The sequence below is a fragment of the Salmo salar genome, chromosome ssa10, assembly GCF_905237065.1.
Source record: "Salmo salar chromosome ssa10, Ssal_v3.1, whole genome shotgun sequence".
NCBI lineage: Eukaryota > Metazoa > Chordata > Actinopteri > Salmoniformes > Salmonidae > Salmo > Salmo salar.
Genome location: NC_059451.1, coordinates 123,926,265 through 123,941,135, shown reverse-complemented (window position 1 = coordinate 123,941,135; position 14,871 = coordinate 123,926,265). Strand labels below are relative to the sequence as shown.

The window sequence follows — 14,871 nt, the reverse complement described above, 5'->3', positions numbered from 1 at the left end:
GGTATCCCCCTTTCCAACTGACTAGGTACCCCCCTTTCCCTGTACAACTGACTAGGTATCCCCCCCTTCCCTGTACAACTGACTAGGTATCCCCCCTTTCCCTGTACAACTGACTAGGTATCCCCCCTTTCCCTGTACAACTGACTAGGTATCCCCCTTTCCCTGTACAACTGACTAGGTATCCCCCCTTTCCCTGTACAACTGACTAGGTATCCCCCCTTTCCCTGTACAACTGACTAGGTATCCCCCTTTCCCTGTACAACTGACTAGGTATCCCCCTTTCCCTGTACAACTGACTAGGTATCCCCCCTTTCCCTGTACAACTGACTAGGTATCCCCCTTTCCCTGTACAACTGACTAGGTATCCACCCCTTTCCCTGTACAACTGACTAGGTATCCCCCCTTTCCATGTACAACTGACTAGGTATCCCCCTTTCCAACTGACTAGGTACCCCCCTTTCCCTTTCCAACTGACTAGGTATCCCCCCTTTCCCTGTACAACTGACTAGGTATCCCCCTTTCCCTGTACAACTGACTAGGTATCCCCCTTTCCAACTGACTAGGTATCCCCCCTTTCCCTGTACAACTGACTAGGTATCCCTCCTTTCCCTGTACAACTGACTAGGTATCCCCCTTTCCCTGTACAACTGACTAGGTATCCCCCCTTTCCCTGTACAACTGACTAGGTATCCCCCCTTTCCCTGTCCAACTGACTAGGTATCCCCCCTTTCCCTGTACAACTGGCTAGGTACCCCCCCTTTCCCTGTACAACTGACTAGGTATCCCCCTTTCCCTGTACAACTGACTAGGTAATCCCCCTTTCCCTGTACAACTGACTAGGTATCCCCCTTTCCAACTGACTAGGTACCCCCCTTTCCCTGTACAACTGACTAGGTATCCCCCCTTCCCTGTACAACTGACTAGGTATCCCCCCTTTCCCTGTACAACTGACTAGGTATCCCCCCTTTCCCTGTACAACTGACTAGGTATCCCCCTTTCCCTGTACAACTGACTAGGTATCCCCCCTTTCCCTGTACAACTGACTAGGTATCCCCCCTTTCCCTGTACAACTGACTAGGTATCCCCCCTTTCCCTGTACAACTGACTAGGTATCCCCCCTTTCCCTGTACAACTGACTAGGTATCCCCCCTTTCCCTGTACAACTGACTAGGTATCCCCCTTTCCCTGTACAACTGACTAGGTATCCCCCTTTCCCTGTACAACTGACTAGGTATCCCCCTTTCCCTGTACAACTGACTAGGTAATCCCCCTTTCCCTGTACAACTGACTAGGTATCCCCCTTTCCAACTGACTAGGTACCCCCCTTTCCCTGTACAACTGACTAGGTATCCCCCCTTCCCTGTACAACTGACTAGGTATCCCCCCTTTCCCTGTACAACTGACTAGGTATCCCCCCTTTCCCTGTACAACTGACTAGGTATCCCCCTTTCCCTGTACAACTGACTAGGTATCCCCCCTTTCCCTGTACAACTGACTAGGTATCCCCCCTTTCCCTGTACAACTGACTAGGTATCCCCCCTTTCCCTGTACAACTGACTAGGTATCCCCCCTTTCCCTGTACAACTGACTAGGTATCCCCCTTTCCCTGTACAACTGACTAGGTATCCCCCTTTCCCTGTACAACTGACTAGGTATCCCCCCTTTCCCTGTACAACTGACTAGGTATCCCCCCTTTCCCTGTACAACTGACTAGGTATCCCCCTTTCCCTGTACAACTGACTAGGTATCCCCCTTTCCCTGTACAACTGACTAGGTATCCACCCCTTTCCCTGTACAACTGACTAGGTATCCCCCCTTTCCATGTACAACTGACTAGGTATCCCCCTTTCCAACTGACTAGGTACCCCCCTTTCCCTTTCCAACTGACTAGGTATCCCCCCTTTCCCTGTACAACTGACTAGGTATCCCCCTTTCCCTGTACAACTGACTAGGTATCCCCCTTTCCAACTGACTAGGTATCCCCCTTTCCCTGTACAACTGACTAGGTATCCCTCCTTTCCCTGTACAACTGACTAGGTATCCCCCTTTCCCTGTACAACTGACTAGGTATCCCCCTTTCCCTGTACAACTGACTAGGTATCCCCCCTTTCCCTGTCCAACTGACTAGGTATCCCCCCTTTCCCTGTACAACTGGCTAGGTACCCCCCTTTCCCTGTACAACTGACTAGGTATCCCCCTTTCCCTGTACAACTGACTAGGTAATCCCCCCTTTCCCTGTACAACTGACTAGGTATCCCCCTTTCCAACTGACTAGGTACCCCCCTTTCCCTGTACAACTGACTAGGTATCCCCCCCTTCCCTGTACAACTGACTAGGTATCCCCCCTTTCCCTGTACAACTGACTAGGTATCCCCCCTTTCCCTGTACAACTGACTAGGTATCCCCCTTTCCCTGTACAACTGACTAGGTATCCCCCTTTCCCTGTACAACTGACTAGGTATCCCCCCTTTCCCTGTACAACTGACTAGGTATCCCCCCTTTCCCTGTACAACTGACTAGGTATCCCCCTTTCCAACTGACTAGGTACCCCCCTTTCCCTGTACAACTGACTAGGTATCCCCCCTTCCCTGTACAACTGACTAGGTATCCCCCCTTTCCCTGTACAACTGACTAGGTATCCCCCCTTTCCCTGTACAACTGACTAGGTATCCCCCTTTCCCTGTACAACTGACTAGGTATCCCCCTTTCCCTGTACAACTGACTAGGTATCCCCCCTTTCCCTGTACAACTGACTAGGTATCCCCCCTTTCCCTGTACAACTGACTAGGTATCCCCCTTTCCCTGTACAACTGACTAGGTATCCCCCCTTTCCCTGTACAACTGACTAGGTATCCCCCTTTCCCTGTACAACTGACTAGGTACCCCCCTTTCCCTGTACAACTGACTAGGTATCCCCCCTTTCCATGTACAACTGACTAGGTATCCCCCTTTCCAACTGACTAGGTACCCCCCTTTCCCTTTCCAACTGACTAGGTATCCCCCCTTTCCCTGTACAACTGACTAGGTATCCCCCTTTCCCTGTACAACTGACTAGGTATCCCCCTTTCCAACTGACTAGGTACCCCCCTTTCCCTTTCCAACTGACTAGGTATCCCCCCTTTCCCTGTACAACTGACTAGGTATCCCCCTTTCCCTGTACAACTGACTAGGTATCCCCCCTTTCCCTGTACAACTGACTAGGTATTCCCCCTTTCCCTGTACAACTGACTAGGTATCCCCCTTTCCCACTGACTAGGTATCCCCCCTTTCCCTCTACAACTGACTAGGTATCCCCCCTTTCCCTGTACAACTGGCTAGGTATCCCCCCTTTCCCTGTACAACTGACTAGGTATCCCCCCTTTCCCTGTACAACTGGCTAGGTATCCCCCCTTTCCCTGTACAACTGACTAGGTATCCCCCCTTTCCCTGTACAACTGACTAGGTATCCCCCCTTTCCCTGTACAACTGACTAGGTATCGCCCTTTCCCTGTACAACTGACTAGGTATCCCCCTTTCCAACTGACTAGGTACCCCCCTTTCCCTTTCCAACTGACTAGGTATCCCCCTTTCCCTGTACAACTGACTAGGTATCCCCCCTTTCCCTGTACAACTGACTAGGTATCCCCCCTTTCCCTGTACAACTGACTAGGTATCCCCCCTTTCCCTGTACAACTGACTAGGTATCCCCCTTTCCCTGTACAACTGACTAGGTATCCCCCCCTTTCCCTGTACAACTGACTAGGTATCCCCCCTTTCCCTGTACAACTGACTAGGTATCCCCCCTTTCCCTGTACAACTGACTAGGCATCCCCCCTTTCCCTGTACAACTGACTAGGTATCCCCCTTTCCCTGTACAACTGACTAGGTATCCCCCTTTCCAACTGACTAGGTACCCCCCTTTCCCTTTCCAACTGACTAGGTATCCCCCCTTTCCCTGTACAACTGACTAGGTATCCCCCTTTCCCTGTACAACTGACTAGGTATCCCCCCTTTCCCTGTACAACTGACTAGGTATCCCCCTTTCCCTGTACAACTGACTAGGTATCCCCCCTTTCCCTGTACAACTGACTAGGTATCCCCCCTTTCCCTGTACAACTGACTAGGTATCGCCCTTTCCCTGTACAACTGACTAGGTATCCCCCTTTCCCTGTACAACTGACTAGGTATCCCCCTTTCCCTGTACAACTGACTAGGTATCCCCCTTTCCCTGTACAACTGACTAGGTATCCCCCTTTCCAACTGAATAGGTACCCCCCTTTCCCTTTCCAACTGACTAGGTATCCCCCCTTTCCCTGTACAACTGACTAGGTATCCCCCCTTTCCCTGTACAACTGACTAGGTATCCCCCTTTCCCTGTACAACTGACTAGGTATCCCCCCTTTCCCTGTACAACTGACTAGGTATCCCCCCTTTCCCTGTACAACTGACTAGGTATCGCCCTTTCCCTGTACAACTGACTAGGTATCCCCCTTTCCAACTGACTAGGTACCCCCCTTTCCCTTTCCAACTGACTAGGTATCCCCCCTTTCCCTGTACAACTGACTAGGTATCCCCCTTTCCCTGTACAACTGACTAGGTATTCCCCCTTTCCCTGTACAACTGACTAGGTATCCCCCCTTTCCCTGTACAACTGACTAGGTATCCCCCTTTCCCTGTACAACTGACTAGGTATCCCCCCTTTCCCTGTACAACTGACTAGGTATCCCCCCTTTCCCTGTACAACTGACTAGGTATCCCCCCTTTCCCTGTACAACTGACTAGGCATCCCCCCTTTCCCTGTACAACTGACTAGGTATCCCCCCTTTCCCTGTACAACTGACTAGGTATCCCCCTTTCCCTGTACAACTGACTAGGTATCCCCCCTTTCCCTGTCCAACTGACTAGGTATCCCCCCTTTCCCTGTACAACTGACTAGGTATCCCCCCTTTCCCTTTCCAACTGACTAGGTATCCCCCCTTTCCCTGTACAACTGACTAGGTATCCCCCCTTTCCCTGTACAACTGACTAGGTATCCCCCCTTTCCAACTGACTAGGTACCCCCCTTTCCCTTTCCAACTGACTAGGTATCCCCCCTTTCCCTGTACAACTGACTAGGTATCCCCCCTTCCCTGTACAACTGACTAGGTATCCCCCCTTTCCCTGTACAACTGACTAGGTATCCCCCCTTTCCCTGTACAACTGACTAGGTATCCCCCCTTTCCCTGTACAACTGACTAGGTATCCCCCCTTTCCCTGTACAACTGACTAGGTATCCCCCTTTCCCTGTACAACTGACTAGGTATCCCCCCTTTCCCTGTACAACTGACTAGGTATCCCCCCTTTCCCTGTCCAACTGACTAGGTATCCCCCCTTTCCCTGTACAACTGACTAGGTATCCCCCTTTCCATGTACAACTGACTAGGTATCCCCCCTTTCCCTGTACAACTGACTAGGTATCCCCCTTTCCCTGTACAACTGACTAGGTATCCCCCTTTCCCTGTCCAACTGACTAGGTATCCCCCCTTTCCCTGTACAACTGACTAGGTATCCCCCTTTCCCTGTACAACTGACTAGGTATCCCCCCTTTCCCTGTACAACTGACTAGGTATCCCCCTTTCCCTGTACAACTGACTAGGTATCCCCCCGTTTCCCTGTACAACTGACTAGGTATCCCCCCCTTTCCCTGTACAACTGACTAGGTATCCCCCTTTCCCTGTACAACTGACTAGGTATCCCCCCTTTCCCTGTCCAACTGACTAGGTATCCCCCCTTTCCCTGTACAACTGACTAGGTATCCCCCTTTCCCTGTACAACTGACTAGGTATCCCCCCTTTCCCTGTACAACTGACTAGGTATCCCCCTTTCCCTATACAACTGACTAGGTATCCCCCCTTTCCCTGTACAACTGACTAGGTATCCCCCCCCTTTCCCTGTCCAACTGACTAGGTATCCCCCCTTTCCCTGTACAACTGACTAGGTATCCCCCCTTTCCCTGTACAACTGACTAGGTATCCCCCCTTTCCCTGTCCAACTGACTAGGTATCCCCCCTTTCCCTGTACAACTGACTAGGTATCCCCCTTTCCCTGTACAACTGACTAGGTATCCCCCCTTTCCCTGTCCAACTGACTAGGTATCCCCCCTTTCCCTGTACAACTGACTAGGTATCCCCCCTTTCCCTGTACAACTGACTAGGTATCCCCCTTTCCCTATACAACTGACTAGGTATCCCCCCTTTCCCTGTACAACTGACTAGGTTCCCCCTTTCCCTTTCCAACTGACTAGGTATCCCCCTTTCCCTATACAACTGACTAGGTATCCCCCCTTTCCCTGTACAACTGACTAGGTATCCCCCCTTTCCCTGTACAACTGACTAGGTATCCCCCCTTTCCCTGTACAACTGACTAGGTATCCCCCCTTTCCCTGTACAACTGACTAGGTATCCCCCTTTCCAACTGACTAGGTACCCCCCTTTCCCTGTACAACTGACTAGGTACCCCCCTTTCCCTGTACAACTGACTAGGTATCCCCCCTTTCCCTGTACAACTGACTAGGTATCCCCCCTTTCCCTGTACAACTGACTAGGTATCCCCCCTTTCCCTGTACAACTGACTAGGTATCCCCCTTTCCAACTGACTAGGTACCCCCCTTTCCCTGTACAACTGACTAGGTACCCCCCCTTTCCCTGTACAACTGACTAGGTATCCCCCCTTTCCCTGTACAACTGACTAGGTATCCCCCTTTCCCTGTACAACTGACTAGGTATCCCCCCTTTCCCTGTACAACTGACTAGGTATCCCCCTTTCCCTGTACAACTGACTAGGTATCCCCCTTTCCCTGTACAACTGACTAGGTATCCCCCCTTTCCCTGTACAACTGACTAGGTATCCCCCCTTTCCCTGTACAACTGACTAGGTATCCCCCTTTCCAACTGACTAGGTACCCTCCTTTCCCTGTACAACTGACTAGGTACCCCCCTTCCCCTGTACAACTGACTAGGTATCCCCCCTTTCCCTGTACAACTGACTAGGTATCCCCCCTTTCCCTGTACAACTGACTAGGTATCCCCCCTTTCCCTGTACAACTGACTAGGTATCCCCCCTTTCCCTGTACAACTGACTAGGTATCCCCCTTTCCCTGTACAACTGACTAGGTATCCCCCCTTTCCCTGTACAACTGACTAGGTATCCCCCTTTCCAACTGACTAGGTACCCCCCTTTCCCTGTACAACTGACTAGGTACCCCCCTTTCCCTGTACAACTGACTAGGTATCCCCCCTTTCCCTGTACAACTGACTAGGTATCCCCCCTTTCCCTGTACAACTGACTAGGTATCCCCCCTTTCCCTGTACAACTGACTAGGTATCCCCCCTTTCCCTGTACAACTGACTAGGTATCCCCCTTTCCCTGTACAACTGACTAGGTATCCCCCTTTCCCTGTACAACTGACTAGGTATCCCCCCTTTCCCTGTCCAACTGACTAGGTATCCCCCCTTTCCCTGTACAACTGACTAGGTATCCCCCCTTTCCCTGTACAACTGACTAGGTATCCCCCTTTCCCTGTACAACTGACTAGGTATCCCCCCTTTCCCTGTCCAACTGACTAGGTATCCCCCCTTTCCCTGTCCAACTGACTAGGTATCCCCCCTTTCCCTGTACAACTGACTAGGTATCCCCCCTTTCCCTTCCATTTCAGCGCATCTAATTTGTAAACATTTCAAATGTATTCAATTATAACCTTTTTCAATTCCACAAAAAATGAACACCCATCAAAATAAAGGTCTCTTTCTTCTCTTTCTTGTGATGTAAATGTCGAGACGGCGCGTTAAATCCCAGATTTAAGCTTCAGCGTTCTTATAGATGCAACGGAAAGACAAAGTTTTGATTTGAGCCCATTTCAGACATTACTGGAGTGTGTTTGAAAGGTCATTATAAACATTCCTGCAGTCGTAACGTCAACGTGAAAAAACAACAGGCACAAGCAACAGTATGAAAGAGTCCCAGGAGTAGAATGAAAACAAATCAATCCAGCGAGATTTAAGTGACAAGAAGATTAAGCACCCCTCAAACACAGGAAATAGATGGCTGAAAAACACCCCTCAAACACAGGAAATAGATGGCTGAAAAACACCCCTCAAACACAGGAAATAGATGGCTGAAAAACACCCCTCAAACACAGGAAATAGATGGCTGAAAAACACCCCTCAAACACAGGAAATAGATGGCTGAAAAACACCTCTCAAACACAGGAAATAGATGGCTGAAAAACACCCCTCAAACACAGGAAATAGATGGCTGAAAAACACCCCTCAAACACAGGAAATAGATGGCTGAAAAACACCTCTCAAACACAGGAAATAGATGGCTGAAAAACACCCCTCAAACACAGGAAATAGATGGCTGAAAAACACCCCTCAAACACAGGAAATAGATGGCTGAAAAACACCCCTCAAACACAGGAAATAGATGGCTGAAAAACACCCCTCAAACACAGGAAATAGATGGCTGAAAAACACCCCTCAAACACAGGAAATAGATGGCTGAAAAACACCTCTCAAACACAGGAAATAGATGGCTGAAAAACACCCCTCAAACACAGGAAATAGATGGCTGAAAAACACCCCTCAAACACAGGAAATAGATGGCTGAAAAACACCCTCAAACACAGGAAATAGATGGCTGAAAAACACCCCTCAAACACAGGAAATAGATGGCTGAAAAACACCCCTCAAACACAGGAAATAGATGGCTGAAAAACACCCCTCAAACACAGGAAATAGATGGCTGAAAAACACCCCTCAAACACAGGAAATAGATGGCTGAAAAACACCCTCAAACACAGGAAATAGATGGCTGAAAAACACCCCTCAAACACAGGAAATAGATGGCTGAAAAACACCTCTCAAACACAGGAAATAGATGGCTGAAAAACACCTCTCAAACACAGGAAATAGATGGCTGAAAAACACCCCTCAAACACAGGAAATAGATGGCTGAAAAACACCTCTCAAACACAGGAAATAGATGGCTGAAAAACACCTCTCAAACACAGGAAATAGATGGCTGAAAAACACCCCTCAAACACAGGAAATAGATGGCTGAAAAACACCTCTCAAACACAGGAAATAGATGGCTGAAAAACACCCCTCAAACACAGGAAATAGATGGCTGAAAAACACCCCTCAAACACAGGAAATAGATGGCTGAAAAACACCTCTCAAACACAGGAAATAGATGGCTGAAAAACACCCCTCAAACACAGGAAATAGATGGCTGAAAAACACCCCTCAAACACAGGAAATAGATGCCTGAAAAACACCCCTCAAACACAGGAAATAGATGGCTGAAAAACACCCCTCAAACACAGGAAATAGATGGCTGAAAAACACCTCTCAAACACAGGAAATAGATGGTTGAAAAACACCTCTCAAACACACGAAATAGATGGCTGAAAAACACTCCTCAAACACAGGAAATAGATGGCTGAAAAACACCCCTCAAACACAGGAAATAGATGGCTGAAAAACACCCCTCAAACACAGGAAATAGATGGCTGAAAAACACCCCTCAAACACAGGAAATAGATGGCTGAAAAACACCCCTCAAACACAGGAAATAGATGGCTGAAAAACACCCCTCAAACACAGGAAATAGATGGCTGAAAAACACCTCTCAAACACAGGAAATAGATGGCTGAAAAACACCCCTCAAACACAGGAAATAGATGGCTGAAAAACACCTCTCAAACACAGGAAATAGATGGCTGAAAAAGACAGATGGGCGGGGCAAGTCGTTGCTTGTTTAAGAAAGAAGACATGAATATAATGCAGCACTCAACAACTTTCACTTCTGTTTTCTAAACTGAAGTGCAAACACAGTTTAGGCTGGATGGCGCTCTATTCCCTACATAGTATAGTGCCCAATGTGGGTCCCGGTCAAAAGTAGTGCACTATATAGAGAAGATATGGGTCCCGGTCAAAAGTAGTACACTATATAGGGAATATATGGGACCCGGTCAAAAGTAGTGCACTATATAGGGAAGATATGGGTCCCGGTCAAAAGTAGTACACTATATAGGGAATATATGGGCCCCGGTCAAAAGTAGTGCACTATATAGGGAATATATGGGCCCCGGTCAAAAGTAGTGCACTATATAGGGAATATATGGGCCCCGGTCAAAAGTAGTGCACTATACAGGGAATATATGGGCCCCGGTCAAAAGTAGTGCACAATATAGGGAATATATGGGACCCGGTCAAAAGTAGTGCACTATATAGGGAATATATGGGCCCCGGTCAAAAGTAGTGCACTATATAGGGAATATATGGTCCCCGGTCAAAAGTAGTGCACTATATAGGAAATATATGGGCCCCGGTCAAAAGTAGTGCACTATATAGGGAATATATGGGCCCCGGTCAAAAGTAGTGCACTATATAGGGAATATATGGGCCCCGGTCAAAAGTAGTGCACTATATAGGGAATATATGGGCCCCGGTCAAAAGTAGTGCACTATATAGGGAACAGGGTTCTATTTCCCAGTGTAGTCTTTGCAGCCATTAGCTCACCTGATCTGCTTGTCAGCCATTGATGTGAGGCACCGTCTGGTCGTCAGATAGTTGATATGAGTCTGTCTGTCAGGTCCTCCACAGTACACCGCCCGTCTGTCTGTCGTGCCAGTCACTCCATCTGCTGCTGTTATTGTTGTTGTTGCTGTGTGTTTCTTTCTTTGGTCTATAATGCACTCAGTTTGCTTGGTTAGCTCTTCCTTCGTTTCTGTGTCTTTGAAACGTTGAATCCAAACGTTATTATTATTATTATTATTATTATTATTGATCAGTCAGTTGTCTTGTCTGTCGTCTGGTCTCCGAAGCGTCAGCTGGTCAGCAGAAGTTGAGGTGCGATAGGCAAGGGATATCTGAAACAGGTGAAAGGCAGAATAACATCAACGCTCGGGACAAAGGAGATGTTGCCCTGAAATATGTCAACAACTGGTGGCTTGATGAGGCTGGAGAAGGGAGTTATAGCACACACACACACACACACACACACACACACACACACACACACACACACACACACACACACACACACACACACACACACACACACACACACACACACACACACACACACACACACACACACACACACACACACACACACACACAGACACACACACACACACACACACACACACACACACACACACACACACACACACACACACACACACACACACACACACACACACACACACACACACACACACACACACACACACACACACACACACACACACACACACACACACACACACACACACACACACACACACACACACACACACACACACACACACACACACACACACACACACACACACACACACACACACACACACACACACACACACAGACACACACACACACACACACACACACACACACACACACACACACAGCACTGTAGGAGGATTTGCTTGGGTTGGTTCTCCTCTGTAGAACAGTTATCATACAACGTTGATAAGACTTGTCCTACATTGTCAAAGTGGCCTCATCAGGGGCTGCTATACTCACTCAGTTAGCAGTATCCTCACACCAAAAAGGCTTGTTATAAAGGGTTATGCATGCTTATAACAATATGTAATGCATTATACCTGCAGGCTTCAAGTAATGTGTTACCTGGCTTCAAGACAAGCTGGTCTCTCTCTATCCCTCCCTCCCTCCCTCCCTCTCTCTCTCTCTCTCTCTCTCTCTCCCTCTCTCCCTCTCTCTCCCTCTCTCTCCCTCTCTCTCCTGAACTAAAGGTGTGTCTATAATAGTGAGTCCATTTCAGAACCACCACACACCTATGAATTATTTGTGACTACATGACTAACAGCTCTCCTTAAATAGTGCTGTGGCTATTTACCGGTACCCAGCTATTACAGTATTTAGGTACCCAGCTATTACAGTATTTAGGTACCAAGCTATTACAGTATTTAGGTACCTAGCTATTACAGTATTTAGGTACCTAGCTATTACAGTATTTAGGTACCTAGCTATTACAGTATTTAGGTACCAAGCTATTACAGTATTTAGGTACCTAGCTATTACAGTATTTAGGTACCTAGCTATTACAGTATTTAGGTACCTAGCTATTACAGTATTTAGGTACCAAGCTATTACAGTATTTAGGTACCTAGCTATTACAGTATTTAGGTACCTAGCTATTACAGTATTCAGGTACTTAGCTATTACAGTATTCAGGTACTTAGCTATTACAGTATTCAGGTACTTAGCTATTAGAGTATTTAGATACTTAGCTATTACAGTATTTAGATACTTAGCTATTATAGTATTTAGATACTTAGCTATTATAGTATGTAGATACTTAGCTATTATAGTATTTAGATACTTAGCTATTATAGTATTTAGATACTTAGCTACTATAGTATGTAGATACTTAGCTATTATAGTATTTAGATACTTAGCTATTACAGTATTTAGATACTTAGCTATTATAGTATTTAGATACTTAGCTATTACAGTATTTAGATACTTAGCTATTATAGTATTTAGATACTTAGCTATTATAGTATTTAGATACTTAGCTATTACAGTATTTAGATACTTAGCTACTATAGTATGTAGATACTTAGCTATTATAGTATTTAGATACTTAGCTATTACAGTATTTAGATACTTAGCTATTACAGTATTTAGATACTTAGCTACTATAGTATGTAGATACTTAGCTATTATAGTATTTAGATACTTAGCTACTATAGTATGTAGATACTTAGCTATTATAGTATTTAGATACTTAGCTATTACAGTATTTAGATACTTAGCTATTACAGTGAATGGACATGGACACGTCTTATATGGGCAGAAAGCTCTTGTTAATCTAACTGCACTGTTCAATTTACAGTAGATATTACAGTGAACAAATACCATGCTATTGTTTGAGGAGAGTGCACAACAACAACAAGAACGTTTATCACGGCAACTGGTGTGATACATTCACCTCTGAAGGTAAATAATCAATTTATATTCCGTAATCTGGCTCTGATTTGTCATTCTGAGGGTCCCAGAGATAAAATGTATTTACATTTTACATTTACGTCATTTAGCAGACGCTCTTATCCAGAGCGACTTACAAATTGGTGCATTCACCTTATGATATCCAGTGGAACAACCACTTTACAATAGTACATCTATATATTTTTTTTGGGGGGGTGGGGTTAGAAGGATTACTTTATCCTATCCCAGGTATTCCTTAAAGAGGTGGGGTTTCAGGTGTCTCCGGAAGGTGGTGATTGACTCCGCTGTCCTGAAATGTAGCAGAGTTTGTTTGATGAAATTCATTTTTATATTCAAATGTAGAAGCTGGGTTCTACAGTTTGAACCCACTGCTGTTTCTGGCTCCCCACCCACCCCGCCCATCCATCTAGATGTGTGAAAGTTAGTTTATAAGCTAATGATCCATCATTTATGACATTCCTGGGAGTGTGTAAACTTACATTTTTATCACCATATAATTTGTGTATGTTCTCTATAGTTATGTATTTGAAAATGTATCAATTGACCAATCCGGTACATTTGGGCAGACTTGGTACAAAATATTGTGCAGTATTGCAACGCTTCACTGGATCCATAAGCAACTTTGCACACACACACTGCTCCCATCTAGTGGCCAAAATCTAAATTGCGCCTAAACTCCTATATGATATTATGGCCATTCTCTTGCATTTCAAAGATGATGGAACATATAAAATCATAGAAAACACATATTTTTTTTATTTGTATCATCTTTTACCAGATCTAATGTGTTATATTCTCCTACATTCATTTCAAATTTACACAAACTTCAAAGTGTTTCCTTTCAAATTGTATCAAGAATATGCACATCCTTGCTTCAGGTCCTGAGCTACAGGAAGTTAGATTTGCGTATGACATTTCAGACTTAAATTGAAAAAAAAAAGGGTCCGATCCTTAAGAGGTTTTAATGATGGGTGGCATGATGCCAAAAAACATGACATAACACTGACATAGCATTTGTGTTGCCCTATAGCAGAATATATCTGTTTGCCTGCACGTTGCCTGGTGTTGCTTGGTTTGCGTTAAACACGGTATTGAAACGGTGAAGCAGAAACATACACTATCCATATAACGGGGTTTAATCAGACTGCTGGTAAAACTTAGAGAAAAGCATAAGACGTATGCTACATTTTATTTATGTAAGTCAGTAAAGAACACATTCTTATTCACGATCACGGCCGGATGTGATACAGACGGGATCCGAACCAGGGACTAGCACTGAGACATAGTGCCTTAGACTGCTGTGCCACTCGGAAGCCCATGATGTGTAGTTACAGCAGAGCAGAAAAAGCCCTGATGTGTAGTTACAGCAGAGCAGAAAAAGCCCTGATGTGTAGTTACAGCAGAGCAGAAAAAGCCCTGATGTGTAGTTACAGCAGAGCAGAAAAAGCCCTGGTGTGTAGTTACAGCAGAGCAGAAAAAGCCCTGGTGTGTAGTTACAGCAGAGCAGAAAAAGCCCTGATGTGTAGTTACAGCAGAGCAGAAAAAGCCCTGATGTGTAGTACAACAGAGCAGAAAAAACCCTGGTGTGTAGTTACAGCAGAGCAGAAAAAGTCCTGATGTGTAGTTACAGCAGAGCAGAAAAAGCCCTGGTGTGTAGTTACAGCAGAGCAGAAAAAGCCCTGGTGTGTAGTTACAGCAGAGCAGAAAAAGCCCTGGTGTGTAGTTACAGCAGAGCAGAAAAAGCCCTGGTGTGTAGTTACAGCAGAGCAGAAAAAGCCCTGGTGTGTAGTTACAGCAGAGCAGAAAAAGCCCTGATGTGTAGTTACAGCAGAGGAGAACCAGCCCTGATGTGTAGTTACAGCAGAGGAGA

At 46.2% G+C, this 14,871-nt stretch overlaps 1 protein-coding gene across 2 annotated transcripts in view; it reads right to left on the bottom strand.

Annotated features, from left to right (window-relative positions):
• LOC106590745 (mitochondrial glutamate carrier 1) overlaps positions 1-14,871 on the bottom strand; it is a 103,204-nt gene that overhangs the window by 48,357 nt on the left and 39,976 nt on the right. For both annotated transcript variants that reach the window (XM_045688689.1, XM_045688690.1), the window contains exon 2: positions 10,542-10,891. In XM_045688689.1, the coding sequence (XP_045544645.1) occupies positions 10,542-10,561 (20 nt within the window). In that variant the 5' untranslated portion in view covers positions 10,562-10,891. The remainder of the gene's footprint in view (positions 1-10,541; positions 10,892-14,871) is intronic.